We start from the raw sequence: 15,463 nt of genomic DNA on the forward strand, positions 1-15,463 counted from the left end.
TGCAGAAGTGACAAAGCCTCACTGCAAATATATGGGTTTTTTTCAGCAAAACTGAAGTAATTGTTTACGTATTACTATAATGTATAAATTTTGACAAAAATCCAATATGAATAGTTCAACTGAGAAAATCTTGAACTTAATTCCTTAGCTAATTCTAATCCTGCAAGGACATAGGCTTTAATATTTCAGAAGCAGGTATTTGAGATGAACTGCTACATCTAGGGATGGGAGTCAGAAAATCCAAAATACTAATCTTACTGTTGTCTGACAGTTGTCTTAATGCTGTGGCATTAAGAGCTAGAAAATGGATATTTTCACAAAAAAAAAAAAAGAAAACAACAACAACAACAACAAAACAACAACAACAAAAAACCCCAAACAAACAAACAAAAAAAAAACCAAAAAACAAACCCCTCAATTAAAGAAAAAACCCCACAGAATTACTCAAAATGTTTTATAACAGTACCTCAGAAGTGTTAGAAGAAAGTCTTGATTCCTTTTGAAAGAATTTGCAAATTTTTTGCATGTTGAAATTTGACCAATAAAAAAAAAATCCAAACCTTTTCCAGACTCTTGTGAAATTTTGCATTTTCCATGGGAAACAAGTTTTTGACAAGCTCTTTCTCACACAATACACATGGTTTAAAAACAGTGCCCATTTATTCAGCACTAGAAGAAGGAAGAAATGAAAGGTTTGCAGTGCTGCCTGGACAGCCCATTTCACTGAGGTGTCAATGATGTGAATAATACAATGTCTCTCAGATGAAGGAGACAGTAACACCCATGTAAACTAACCTGAACCTGTTTTCTCCATACAGTTAGGAGTCTCTATGTTTTCCCTGAGATATCCTGACTGCTATTTAATAATGTGTCTTAACCAGGAGATTGCCTCTCCCCTGCAATAACATTGAAAAGTGGAACTTCATTGTCACAGTGCAATCCTGCTTAAAATCCTGACCATTGCTGAAGGCAGCTGGATTAGTCAGGCATGCTGTACCCTGAAAAAGGTCTTGAAAATATGTGGTGATGCATTCAGAACCTTTCTGTCTCTAGGAAGAAGTATTCTGTTACAAGCATTGTGGAGATGTTGCTGTGTTTAACCTCAGTTAAAAGTGATTTTTTTCTGTAGCTATCCCCTGGAAAAGTAAATAGGAATTTCTTATTATTACATGTCAGTTTTTATGTTACCTGGCAACTCCCTCTGTGGAATTGAATTCATGAAGGTTGTGATGACTGGCTAACATAAATAGCACTCCATTGCTTTGAAAGAATAATCTGTCTTGAGGGAATGATTTCTTAGAATATGTAAAGATGGTAGGCTGAAGTACAGGGCAGCAATCAGAGATACGCAGGCCTTTTGAAGCAACCTTTTGAAGAAGCAGAAATGTTGCCAAGGAATTTAACAAGCATAGTTTTCTAATGGGGAATAGTCTCATAAAGAATGACTTTGTAAGAAGTGATTTTTTTTTCTTTGTCTTTTAGTACCACAGATTTCCATTTTTGAGCTTGGCATGTGTGAGTGGCACTCAGACCAGCCAGCTGAGCCTGCTCAGGGGGCACGGCTGCGAGCCGGGCACAAGATTGCCTCCTGTTCCTTCCTGAAGGATTCCAGCAACAACACTGAAGGTGGGGGTTTAATTTAACTCAAAATTACTAGCTGTCATGAAGAATATAGTGCTTTTTATGGCAAGATGGTGCCTCAATGTCAAAACAGAACAAAACTACAAAAAGTACTTGTATGTATTTTGTACTTAGGTTTTGTTTTGGCTGTTTAATGACACCGTGAGCACTTCCTCTGGTAAGACATAAAATATTTTATTGTAAGAATTAATTACTTTTTTCAGGTATTCATGAAATATTTTAACATAAGAATTCCAGTATAAACAAATAACTGATTTATTCTCCAGTTTATTCTTTGTATGAGATCTGTGCATGAATTTGGTGAAATTAAATTAAATCAAATCAAATTCATCTATGTCCCCAGTCCTTGTGTGTGTGTGTTTTTCTGTTTTGTTTTGATTTTGATACTTGGCAGTTTGACTTGTGTAGTACTACTCTGCTTGAGCATATAGTCTGGAACTGATTTTAAACCTCTTATTAGGGCAAATGTAAATAAACAATTATTCTAGAAAATAGTGTCTTACCTTTAAAATCAATAAAGTTAGTCCACATTCAATTTTAAGAAGCAAAGATCATCAATTGTTTTTGAAGTCACTGTGTAGTATGTCTCTATGGGTTTATGGGAAAGGCTTTTGAAAGCTTAATGATGTAAATCTCAGTGTTCTATTGTGAGACAGAATTGTTTTGCCTGCTAAGTGTTTGCCTTGTGTACTGAGACTGCCTTCAGAGGGGTCAAGTACTGCTAGTCATAATAGTACAGTTTGTGATGCAGCTTTGAAGAGCTAATATTGTGGAGATTACTACTTGAACTTTGAACCCACAGAAATGAGGCACATCTCATTGATAGAAGCTGAATGAATGTTAGATATTGTTTTTATTTTTAAAAATATTTGAAGATAAATTTTAGCATGCATTTCAATACAATCTAGTAATCATAAGTCAAATTATCATTGAATAGCAAGGAAAAGTGCATGAGTGGATACACTGTGTTAAAAGTAATTTTTGCAGGTATGTATAACCAAGAGCATAGAGCAAAGGGGATTTTTTTCCCCTTAAATGTGAAAAGTCATATCATCTTCCAATTTTCACTGGTATCTAACAAAAAAGAGACTTTTCATTTGATTTTATTTGAAAAATTTCCCTTAAAGTCATTGTATCTGTACCACACCTTAACATGACATCTTAAGGGCTAGTAATGGGTATGGATTTCCCTTTCAAGGCAATATTGAGAACACAAAAGATATTGAAATTCTGTAAGGGCTTTTACAGGAATGTATTACAAGCACTGTCTATGGAAAGAGAATATATTGGGAAATATTTCCTGCAGAGGTGCTTGGGCATTGTTGTATGGATATGCACAGGCAGCTGAGTAGGCTGAATTTCCCCAGCTGCTTAAGGAAATTCTCTGTGCTTCTAAGTCATAGAGAAAAATGAAAATGTGTGAAGAAACAAGCACCAAAACAACAACAGAATTTAATTCATCATTAACATTGAAAAGTATTGAGAAATCTGAACTGTGATTGCTGACCTCTCAATACATTCAGTATTTTTATTCAGGCAGATGTGTTGAGACAGAAATGAAGAGGTTGAATATAAAAGAGTTCTATAAACTAAAGACATAGTGTGCAAACTGCAAAGATGCCATGCTTGAGGGCTCAAACTTGCAATGCAAATAGAGCTTGACTAAGCTTTATATTCTGATTTTGATCAAAACTTTTACTTCTATAAATGGAAGAGAGGTAAGAAATAAAATTATAGGAGAGGTCTAAACAATTATATTTATAAACAAAAGATTTCTTACAGCCTTTGAATAATCCTCCCTTGCTGGTATCCCTAAATTTAATAAAATACTTTCTGTCCTTGGAAGACCTTTTTTCTTTCTTTCTTTATTGCTTTGCTTCCCTAGTTTTGCATTGTAGGCAATTTATCTATATTTTTTCCTCTTAAGTTCTCTGGTGCTAAAAGTTCTTACAGAGGTTTTATATTCCCCGTAATACTGTTTAGAAAGTACTTTTTTGTTATTTTTCTTTTTTCATATATGTTTCATATATGCCATTGCAGTTTCCATAGTTTATGTTTCTTGCATTGGATTAATCAGAAGCAATCACAATGCTTGCACAAAATGAATTTCCTAAAGTGGAGTAAGCATGCTTTTTGAGATACAGGATCATTCTGGATGCTTCCTAGGATGTTTCTTCTGGAGTACAGCACTTGCTTTCTTGTCAAAAAATCATGTCAACTCTTCTTTGCCCTGCTTTTAAAGATTCAAGTACTTGAAAGGGCAGAGGGAAAAGGATGTTGATTATCACTGGGCTCAGAAAATAAAATTGGTTGGTTTCATAATGGCATCAGAGAACTCTGAAGTTAGATAAACAACTGGTAGCATATCTTCTAGTGTTGCTTATTTCTCATGCACAAGATAGTAGTCATAGAGGTGTAGATGCTTTGTTCACGTTTATGATATAGAAATCTGGGTTAAATCTACAATATTTTCTTATATAAAGGTTAGTTGCTGTGGCATGAAATTACAACCTTAACTGCAAGGAAATTTCAAAAATATATTACAGTGTGAATCATTACATAACACAAAGAGGAAACAGGCAATAAAAGGAAAAGAACATGGTCCTTTATAAAAATTAGTATTTTTCTTGTGAAATGACACTTTCTTCCTTCACTTTGAGATTGTGTAATATTTGTATTTGAGATGAGCTTTATTTAGAGAAATAAACACAGAATCTGCAGACTTAAGACCTTTAATCAGTCTTTGTTTAAACTATTATTTTAGTAGTTGCTGCAGAAGGCAGCAAAATATTCAGTGACTCAGGAGGCAGGGGAAAGAGCTGACATATTTAGTAAAAAATATTTAGCCTTTTTATTTCTGAAAACTAATAGGCACTGTTGAGGTGATGGAGAACTTCTTAGATCTCTGTAGGAATGCTTTTATAAGGGCCAATAGGTCAAGAAGAGCATAAATTGCTTTTCTGCTTCACATGGAAGGACAATATGTTTCCAACATTTTGTTGCAGAAGTTCTGTCTGAGGAGTAACAACCTTGATTACATGGTGGAGATGTGACTGTTTCTTGTACCAGTAGTGCAGATGACCTTTATTTCTTTGGTTGTTTTTTGAGCATTGCTGTAAAAAACATATTTCCTGAAAACCACAGTGGGAAGAAAGCTCAGTTTCCACATATATTTGTCATTAGATATTGAATGTTTGTAAATGTAAGGAGGCTGAGCTGGTACTTCTTGCACGTTTAAGCATGTAAATTAAAACTTTGAGATACTATCAACTGATGTAATTTGTGGTTGCTGGTGCTATCTGTGAGTAAAATGAAAATATATATATTTATCTATTTAATAGGAAACAGATTATATCCAAGTCACATCATCAGCATGACGATCAGACCTCATTCTTGCTGGAATGGGTCTTTGGTGTAATTACATGAGAGCAGTCCTTATTTTTAAGTCCTTAATTTTTGAGGAAAATAAAAATGTTTTTGAAGAAGTGACCTTTATGTCCTTTCCTTTTTTATTCTTCAGGCCATTTTGAGTGGTTAGAAGCTAATGACAAGGCATTATATGAAAGTGCCCATCTAAACAGCTCCATGTGTCATTGTTCCAGCAAGAATTGCCATTTTCAGTTTCACTACTCCATGGCAGAGAGCAGTGCTCTCAAGGCAGTACTGCTTATGAACCAGGTAAGTAGAAAAGTGTTCATTTCCAAAAGGTAAAGCTATGGCAGCCCAAGTGTTACCAGACAAAATGCAAGATACCCTGCCTGGCTGCATGCCTGTCCCCTGAGTCAGCTTGTGTAAAAACTAACGTGGTTACTGGTTTTCAAGTAATTCCACTGGTCTGTGCCATTGCAAAACCTGGGTGTTTGCCATTTCAGCTATGAACTGATTTGATGGGTAAATGTTCTACAATAAGGCTGCAAGGACCCAGCTATTAAAGAATTAAATCAATTGCAGATTTCAGGGGGGAGATCTATAATGACAGCTTTTCTAGCCTTCTTCCTGTTATAGAATTAAGAAAATAGGTGCTTTTGTCTATGGAGACATATTAAAAAAAATTTGTTGATTCAGGATAGCTGGAAAGTTCTTGATTAAACACCTGCTTTGCTTTGCCCAAGTGTTAAAGCAGTAATTTTTCTATTCTTCTACCTATTAGTAGATAAAAGCAACCTGCCAGAATGAAACACAAATGTCAGTTGAGCATTGCTAACTATTTCCATGTTTCTTATCTCCCCTACCTTGTGAGCCTTTCTACTATTAGGATGTTCTCTTTTGGAGGTCTTTTGGTTTGGTAGGTTAGTATTGATGCTTTGCACTGCTACTTAATGAAAGCAAGATCAGTAGAGTTGCTCTCATTCAGTTAATGGCTCTCATATCTTCATGCTGGAGGTGAATTCTTATCACCCAACAATATGCATATTTAAATATTAATCCACTTCATTCACAAATATTAGAAGCTAAAAACCTCAAAGTACAACACAACCAAAAGGTCTTAAAATTAGGACAGGTAATGGAAATAATTTATTTCTTTCTGATTGTGTCTTTGAATATTCATGAAAACAACTCCAGGCTTTTGCTCATGTTTCATTTATAAAAGCCAATAGTTATATTTTTCTGTGACTATGTCAGGGAATTGTAACATAATCAGTGTTCTGGTCAGAATGCATGGATTTTTGTGCCATAGTACTTGCCAATAAATCCCCAGGTATGACACTCGCAGCAACCTTGAGACAGAATAGGAATATTGATTTCAGCAGTTCACCTGAGTAGCATCAATGGACCCAATTCAAGAGTTGTTTTTCCTGGAAAACAGAGCAAATGATGTAAGTGAAAACCATAAGAAAACTGACATATGAGTTCCCATAGAACTAGGAGCCTAGATTGAATTAATTGATAAAGTGGTCCTTACATGGTCATTAGAAGAACATTTTCTGGCATTTATTACATCAGTCCATTCTGTTTCCACAGAGTCTCTTAGCCCTTCTATGTTTTAGTTAATTGAATTTTTCAGAAAGTGCATTTACTGTATATAGACTTATTTAAAGATGATGTAAGTTACTCATACTGCAAAATTTGCCAGAAAAATCTTCATAAACATAACCTTCTGCTAGTAGTTTCATGAAAAATAAAACAACATACAGACTCATGTTTAAGACTTCTTAAACTGAAATGAAGGGAGAGTTGGCTTTTTCACATTTTGCTACTGAATCATTAGGTTGTTCATGAAAGACAAATAAATATTTGAAACCAGCCAATAGTAAGAACCAGAAGTGAGGGCTGAGTGCTTGTTCTGATTCTGGAAGACAACAGATTTGCTATCCTGGAAGCTGTCATTCAAACTGTGTGCATCTTGCAGTTTCTTGTACATCCTATTACTATATTTATTGATCAAAACCTCTTGTCTTTGAATAACACTTGCTAAATCCCAGAACTGACAGGCCCACCACCCCTGAAGACTGGATTATACCCAATGCACAGTTTCAGTACTGTTCTAAGAGGCAAGTAACACAGATGTTGTAAATTTTTCTCTGTCCTTTCTCAATCTTTCCAGAGAGAGAGAGAGCAAAGATAAGTGAACATATTTTTTAATATAGACATTGCGGTATCTATCAGAAGACAGGGAATTTACATTGCTCTTGGGTATGAAGAACGATAAGGAAAATGGACTTTTTTGTCAACAGTGACCTATTGTTTACTTACATTTACTTTGCAGTCCGTGATAATCTGCAGCTTTTCCTCTTTTCTTGCTGGCTTACCAAACTGCTCTTCATTAAGCACTACTGCATTTGACGATTTGATTTTCCTTTCTTAATTGTGACTCATATATCTTTGAACTTTGCCTTATTGGTTTGGAAACTGGTTTCTGCATACTGAGATGATTTTAAATGCAAATGTTGTTCTTCACAGTGCTTGTAATTCCTCTCAGTATAGTATTTTCTATATTGTTTTAAAATTTATTTTTCATCTGACTTTCCACACTCTCCAGTCAGTCAGTACTATAAATATATTAGGTTCTGGAACAGACCTATGCAGAACTTTATCATAATTTTCGTTTAGTTTAATAGAAAACTATTGACATCTCCTCTTTGAAATAAGCTCACATTTCTATTTGCACACACATTTTACAGTATTTTCATTACACCGAATCACCACAACTTTTTAAAGCATGTGTTATATGAAATTGTTTAAGAACCTTAATAAAGTGAAGTAACTAATTTTTCAAGTCTGTTTATGATTATAAAAAAAAACCCCACACTGCTAAACACAACCTGCTCCTCATCAGAAACAGCTAATGTAAGTTTCTCAGTTTCTAATTCTCTAGCTGCTTACAAGGTTGCTAGCAATTTGTTCTAGCAACTTTTGCTAGCAAAGTGTCTTAAGAGTTCTTCAGGATCTTGCCTATAATTGCATATTCTGTATTTATCCCTTAGCTGCCATGTGTGTACTTTGTTCTCCCAATTGTCTAATTTCCTACACATTCTCCTCAGGTTCTCAGAGCTTGCTGTTGACAGAAAAGTATTCCTTCTAGTATTCAACCTTTACTTAAAAGTGTGATTCCTTTCCAGTTTTAGTACTGCTGGCTTATATGTACTTTTAACATTACTTGCGTATTCTGGTCCATATTTGAATTCCAATTTAGCAATATTAACTGTTCAACTAACATAAAACATTCACAGAATCATACAATGTCCTGAATTGGAAGGTGCACACTAGCATCATTGAAGACCAACTCCTGATCCTGCACAGGACACCCCAGCTGTCACACAATGTACCTGAGAGCATTGTCTAAAAGCTCTGTCAGGCTCTGTGCTGTGACCACTTTCCTGGGCAGCTGTTCCAGTGCCCAGCCACCCTCTGGGTGAGGAACCTTTGTCTAATACCCAACCTAAACCTCCCCTGACACAACCTCAGGCCATTCCCTCAGGTGCTGTCATGGTCACCACAGAGAAGAGATCAGCGCCTGAACCTCCTCTTCCCCTCATTGGTTGTAGACTCCAATGACGTTTTCCCTTAGTCTCCTCCAAGGTGAACAACTCAAGAGACCTCAGCTGCTTCTCACACAGCTTCCCCTCAATCCCCTTCACCATCCTCATGGCCCTCCTTTGGGCACTCAAACAGTTTAATGTCTTTTTTATATTGTGGCACCCAGAGCTGTCCCCAACACTCAAGGTGAGGCAGAGCAGGACAATCCCCTCCCTTGCCCTGCTGGCCATGCTGTGCCTGATGCCCCCAGGACAGGGTTGGCCCTCCTGGCTGCCAGGGCACTGCTGGCTCAGGTTCAACTTGTCATTGACCAGGACCCCCAGGTCCCTTTCCATGGCTCTGCTTTCCAGCATCTCATTCCCCAGTTTGTAATCCAATTAGCAAAATGAACTGTCTGTTAACTGACAGGTAAATTTTAACATTTTAAGTAAAAATGGAAACCAAATAATATAATGTTGAGCCTATCACTTGCTGTTCGTTACTTGTTTGTTACTCCCTTTAAATAACGGGCTTACTTTTCTTCCTTTTATTGTCTTAATCTTTGTATCTTGTATGGATTTGAAAAATCCAGAAATTAAGCAATAAAATATAATTTCAACTAATGCTTATACATGCAAGTATATTTGTATCGTAGTGCACTAAAACTTTTCTGTGTGTTCAACAACACTTGCAAAAGTCATGTGAGTACATTCCTCTGCAGAAGGTAAAGTTGATTAATCATTGTGGGAGAAAAAATAAGCCTTTGTTGCAAATTACTCTCTCTGAAAAGAGAAGTAGGGACAAAATAATGGGTACAGTTGCACAGCAGTGCATGTATCGATAGAGAAATGTCAAAAAAAAGATAAAAATATTTTATAGATGGAGACCTTTCTAAAAAGTTGTGATTTTTCTTCCATCCTTCAAATCTGAGTAGCATTATGTCAGAAAAAAAAACATTTTGGGGAAAAGGAACAATTCTTGCCCGTTTTAGCTTTACAAAAGGTTGTTTATTGATAGTAATATATCACAGTAAGGGGAATAGAGTAAAGTTGTCTTGAACAACTGCTCCCCTGCATCACCAAAATAAATCTTGAAGAAAAGTGCTGGAAACGCAAGACATTCCATATTTTGGAAGAAGGCTAGTGGCACACGGAATGTTCTAGAGGGGTTAACCCATTTGTAGCAAAGAGGTGGAAGAATAGGACAAGGAGGGTGAATGCTACAAGTATTATGAGGAAGAGAAACCATGTTGTGAGGAAGAGAAACTATGCTGTTGACTTATTAGAGCTGTATAAAACCACAGGGCAAAATCTGCTTAAAATACTCTTTAATCTGAGGTGACTTACACCTTTCAGTGAAAATAAAAGTCCCAGAAGGTCTGGCTACTATACAGAAAACTCAAGTTTACTGCTACAAGCTATTTGTAGTAAAATTAGTTTGGGAGAAAAATGGTCATGGGGCTGGGTTTCTAAGCTGTTATCTGAATGTGAACAAAATTATAGTATTGAAGAGCATTCGGTCAATACACAGCAAATGCACTGCTCCCCAAAAGATATACAAATGTGCTTGAAGGGTTTGTACATGCAGGTGTAGGGGACCATGTTAAATAAAAGCAGAAATTTAACCACAGGCTATGGTTTTAACCTTCCATGCAGTATGGTTCCTAGTACATCATCCTTTTCTGTGTCTCATATGTGCCTAAGATATGATTAGGCTGATAGATTTCCTTTAGAAGCTGAATTATTTAGTAAAATGAAGCAAGTTTTACACAGAATTAGGTGTTCTCAATATTGAAAGACCTTTGCTGCATATGTCATTTGAAGAATTGAAAAAAAGCATCCTATACTAATGTAGAAACTTACAGCTGACTTTTATTTCTGAAATCAAGTATGCCATATGCTTTATCCAATTTGATCTCTTCTGTCATTGAGTGTTTGAAATTAGTGTGTTGCCTTGGCCCTGTCTTGCAGTTATCCAAAATTTCTTTTCTTTTTTTTTGGTGATCTTTGAACACATGTTCAATAGGGATTTAATCTTCCAGCTTTGCTGATATATCAGAATGACCTTGGTAAGAAAAGAGCACTAATTGTCTGCACATCACAACATCACAAATAATAATTTCAATGTTCTGCTGGCTGAGAGTCTATCAAGCAGTAGACAGCACATTTCTGCTCTCTTTTATATTATAAAACAGGAAAAAAGATAACTGTCCTTGTCTATAGTACTGATAACATTTCACATGCCTATCATGACCCCTTTTATTAATCTTTTGTAAGAGAAATATTTTTTATACTTTCAATTTGTTGTTGTACAAGAGACTCTCCATTTCTCTTATCCCGCTTTGCATCTTTTTCTGAACTGCCACTAATTCTGTAATATCCTTTGTGGAAAAGGTACGACCAATACTTTGCAGTGCTTTGCATCTTTTTCTGAACTGCCAGTAATTTCCTTTGTGGAAAAGGTACGACCAATACTTTGCAGCTTCCTAAAAGTAGTCTCAATATTGATATTTTTAATGGTAATTCTGTTTGTATGTATAGCCTAAACTTTTCTTGCGGGTTTTTTCTCTCTTTTTGGTTCTGCTCTATTTTGCAGCTGCTTCTTGAAAAGATTTTGTGTGGGTATATAAAGTTCAAATTTCTGCCTTCTTTATGCCTCAGTATGTTCCAAGTGGGATCATGACCTGAAGCAGAGTGTGTGAGATACTTTTGCCAGATTATTGAATCAAAAGGGCTTGGAGTTCTTGCCTGAAGGGAGCCTTACCATATGTAGCACTCTCCCTGTTACCTTTAGGAGGTGGAATTAAAATGGAGCATTAAAGTAACTCAGATCATGAGTAAAAGTTGTTAGGTTGTTACTCTGTGTGCTTGCTTTACAAATTTGGAAAAAAAAGTTTTTAGCACGATTGGCTAGGTAATTCTGGCAGACTCAAACTTAAGTTCTGAGAGAACTAAATCTAATTAATTACACAACAATAAAAACTGTTATTTATGAAAAGAAAGCTTATGTAGAGAACACCATGGAAACATAATGTTAAATAACACGGTTTAATTTACATATTAATTAACATTAATTCTACCAACTCAACTCCTGTTAATTATATTATGAGTCTGTTTAGTCACAGTAAACATGTGTTGTTTCCCTTCTCTTCAACAGACCTCAATGCAAAGATTGCAAATGAAAATGAGAAGCTCTATTTTTTCACATGGAGCAACTTTGTATATAATGGTTGTTTGGGAGATGAAAAGATCAAGGACGAAAAATGGCCTCAATAACTTCTAGAGGAAGAAAAATTGTCTTTATAACATTGTTTTCTACATTTTACAGGAGGAACATGTCTTGTGGGAAACCAACATCCTGACTAAAAAGGAATGGGTCAAAGTGAATATACAGCTACCAACAGGGCTAGAAAATATAAAGGTATGAATGAAAAAGGCATGTGCTCAGTTTCTGAAGATCCTTTACTTTGTTGTTTGTAAATCATCTAGGAAGCCTAAAAATTAGTTAAAATTCTGTGTATATTGAATATCTTGTTATTTTTTCATTGCTTCAATGTGAGTAAATCTCTGGCTGTATCTCAAGAAAACATCTACATAAACATTACATACAGAAGCTGCTGCACTTGAATAATATGCAAGAAAATGAATACAAATTCCATCTGATTCTAATTAGTCATCTGAGTCCAACTCAGGAATTGCCAACTCATTGAAATGTATGTATACTGTTAAGTGAGATGGTGTAGATGATCTTTGTGGAACTTCAGTGGAATTATGTAAGCCAGTAATTGGGAAGATACCTTCTCTTGAAATTTCAGACACAGAGATAAATGCTAAATTGCAGCTACTTAATTTTTATATTAATTTGCAATCTTGCATTTTAAGTAACTTTCCATTTACTTTTTTTTTTTTGTGGTTCTGTAAATAACCATCATATTTTACTGTTTCGGCAATCAACTGAAAACATAATTTCTATGAAAGGACAAAAACTAAACCCACTGCAGGAATTGATGTTTTGACAGATGTTAGAATGAATGCATTTCAGTAAGCTAGTAGGTTCTAAGGGTGTGTTGTTAGCTGTCTCTCCTTTTCCCATGAGGACAATTTTGAATAAACAAGCAGATGTGTAATTAAGTTATCTGTAGTATCTATAAATAAGCATCTGCTTAAGTTGTATGTTTATAAATAAGAAGCCAAAACTGTGTATTCTTGTAAAAAGACTGCAAGGATCCCTTGCACTTAGGGAAGGAAACATGCTATCTTAAAATTTGTGCTTATTTCATATTTTCTGCACAGCATTCTGTTTTTTGAACTGGTAGAGAGAGCATGGAAAGTATAAGATGACTTTTGTCATTCTTAAGAAATTTTCTGTAGTGGAAGACAATGACCTATATAACTCACATTTTAGAAAGAAAAATGCCTCTTGAGTTTTCACTCCAACCTAATTCCCAGGCTTTGGGAAGTGTGCTAGACTCTTGTGCTTATGCCCTAATCAGATCTGTTCCATCTTCCTTCTGTTTTGTCAGATACTCTTACACACAGCGCTTTCTCATGCTTGCACATAACTACTTTCTGAGACTCACACTTTGGTCATGTCCCAGCTTGTGAAAACACACAAATCCATTTTTATTTAGTCCTCCAACTCCTGCTCTTTTTTTTTTCTCAGTGCTTTCTTTTATTGCCATCCTAATCTTTTTGATTAATCCAAGCTTTCTTCCTCCTACTCTCTGCTTTAACTCAGGTAAAATAAACCTTGAGAGCACAAATGGGATAATTTCATTGCTGTGAGAGCCAGCAGAGCTGGGCTGCACCGTGCCCAGGAGCAGCAGATGCTCTTCTGGAATTTCATTGCTATAAATCAGCTTGTGCTAAAGCTGCTCAGAGCAAGGGAGCTCTGTCAGAGAGAGAAAAGCTCCTTGAATCTCTGTGGCCATGTCAATAGCAGTAAAATAAGCAGGGTGAGGGCACAGGCCCAGGATTGGTGTGTGATTGCCCAAATAATTAAAACATCAGCATGGTTCCTAGAAAGGTTTTGACCTAAGCAAATCAGCCACCTCCAATCCAGTGCCCAGAACAGTTCCAGGACAGCAAGCAGGCAGGGACCAACCCCACAGCAGAGACTGGGTGCATCCATTCTGTTTTATGTGATGAAACAGTTAAGCTCTGCTATGCCAACTGGCATCCAAGGACAGTGCCTGCCCAATTTACACACCTGCAAGTGGAAAGTTTCTCTTGGGGATCTGCAAAATGAGGTTTTGAAGACACTTCAGAAAGGAGGATGGAGTCTTTAGAATATTAAATTTCAGGACACCTTTCTAAAGCACAGGGGTATTACTAATTTTTAGTTAAAGGTTTATGAGACTAGGATTTTTTCTTTAAGATAGACTTTTTTTCTTTTTAACTTTGCTCTTGAAATTAATCAAACTTCAGTTTAAAATTTGCCATAATTTCAACCTGAGATGGCCATACAAAATTTCAGATTCTGATTTGAAATTTATCACAGCTTTGCAACAGAAATTATGAATCACTTTTTACACTTAGAACTGTTTTGTGTAAATAAAAATCAGTTTCACTCCATTGTCTGTTAATGTAAATATTTTATTGACAGCTTGTGTTTAAAGGAACACTCCAGAGCAGAGCAGGTTTTATCTGCCTGAATAGCATCCAGCTCTTGGATGCTGCACCATCAGAGGCAGCAGGTTTGTGCTCCTTGGAAGAACCTCCCTGCAGGGATGGGCAGCCCGTGGCCCCTGGATCAGCCTGTGACTCTCACCCAGACTGCCCTGGTGGCAGCGATGAGGACCCAGCCACCTGCTGTGAGTGAACCCCATTGCTTTGGAGGGACAGCCTGCTGAGGAGTGCTGTCAAACATAAACATTTCCGTTCAACAAACCACTAGAAAAAATATTTTAAATTTCTATGGCTTCTTTTCCCCAGAATATTTAATGACATACAGGTTAGAGAAAATGTTCATAGCATTTTCTTCTTTCCATTGTTTTGTGTTCCTCTGTCTGGCCTCATCATTATGTTTTAGACACAGCTCCTAATTTGTTTAATAATCTGCTGAAATACAACATTTATTGTATTTTTGCTTAAATATATTCCCTACATACCAGTTTTATAACTCTAATTTGCAAGGGAATGAAATCTGCCTTGGGATTTGTTCTCTGAACAGTTTTCTAATTTAGACTGTTTGTGAATTACTGTCAGAAAATGCATTAAATGACATGATATTTGCACTTTGATACAAATCTCCACAAAAATGTAGTTCAGAAGCTGCATCTTCATTATATTTGCAGCTGAAGGTGGGTTTGTTTAGAAGCCACGGTTTCTACTGTACAATCAAGAGTAAAAAGAAAAGAATTACAATTACTGAAAAATGTCTATAATAATTCTGAATAATTTTAGATCTCCATGTGAAAACATCTTTAGGGACCCTGTCACTTCTAAAATTAATATTATAGGGCATGCATAAGTGTGTATGTTTGCCTGTGGTATTAATACTTAAATATGTGTTTAACAGAAAAAATGTGTACATATTTAAGATACCGGTGATGATATATATTGCTGCTGGGAGGCACCAATTAAAATTTTGTGAATTGTTCAAGGTAGCAGGATTAAAAACATTGATAATATTTTATTTTCTAATTCCTTGACGAGACTTCAGGAAATATTTGTGACTGCAAGCCGTTTGTTTAACTCACAGTCAGAATCCTTAATTTTTTTTCATTTGCTTAAATAACATTGTGGGGATTATCTCTGAAACAAGCAATATGTGCAAATGCTGAAATAACATTTTAAATAGGAAGGTATATACTGTTTTATCTCTGGGTAGAATCTAAGCAAACATTAAAGTCTGTAAGGGCTCC

At 35.9% G+C, this 15,463-nt stretch overlaps 1 protein-coding gene across 1 annotated transcript in view; it reads left to right on the top strand.

Moving 5' to 3' along the window:
* The window catches only part of MALRD1 (MAM and LDL receptor class A domain containing 1), a 236,134-nt gene that overhangs the window by 15,602 nt on the left and 205,069 nt on the right, over positions 1–15,463 (top strand). Inside the window, exons 6-9 of the mRNA XM_039703707.1 lie at positions 1,483–1,626; positions 5,162–5,319; positions 11,926–12,018; positions 14,203–14,410. Coding sequence (XP_039559641.1) covers positions 1,483–1,626; positions 5,162–5,319; positions 11,926–12,018; positions 14,203–14,410 — 603 coding nt within the window. The remainder of the gene's footprint in view (positions 1–1,482; positions 1,627–5,161; positions 5,320–11,925; positions 12,019–14,202; positions 14,411–15,463) is intronic.

The sequence above is a fragment of the Passer montanus genome, unplaced genomic scaffold (assembly GCF_014805655.1).
Source record: "Passer montanus isolate IOZ18808 unplaced genomic scaffold, ASM1480565v1 scaffold10, whole genome shotgun sequence".
NCBI lineage: Eukaryota > Metazoa > Chordata > Aves > Passeriformes > Passeridae > Passer > Passer montanus.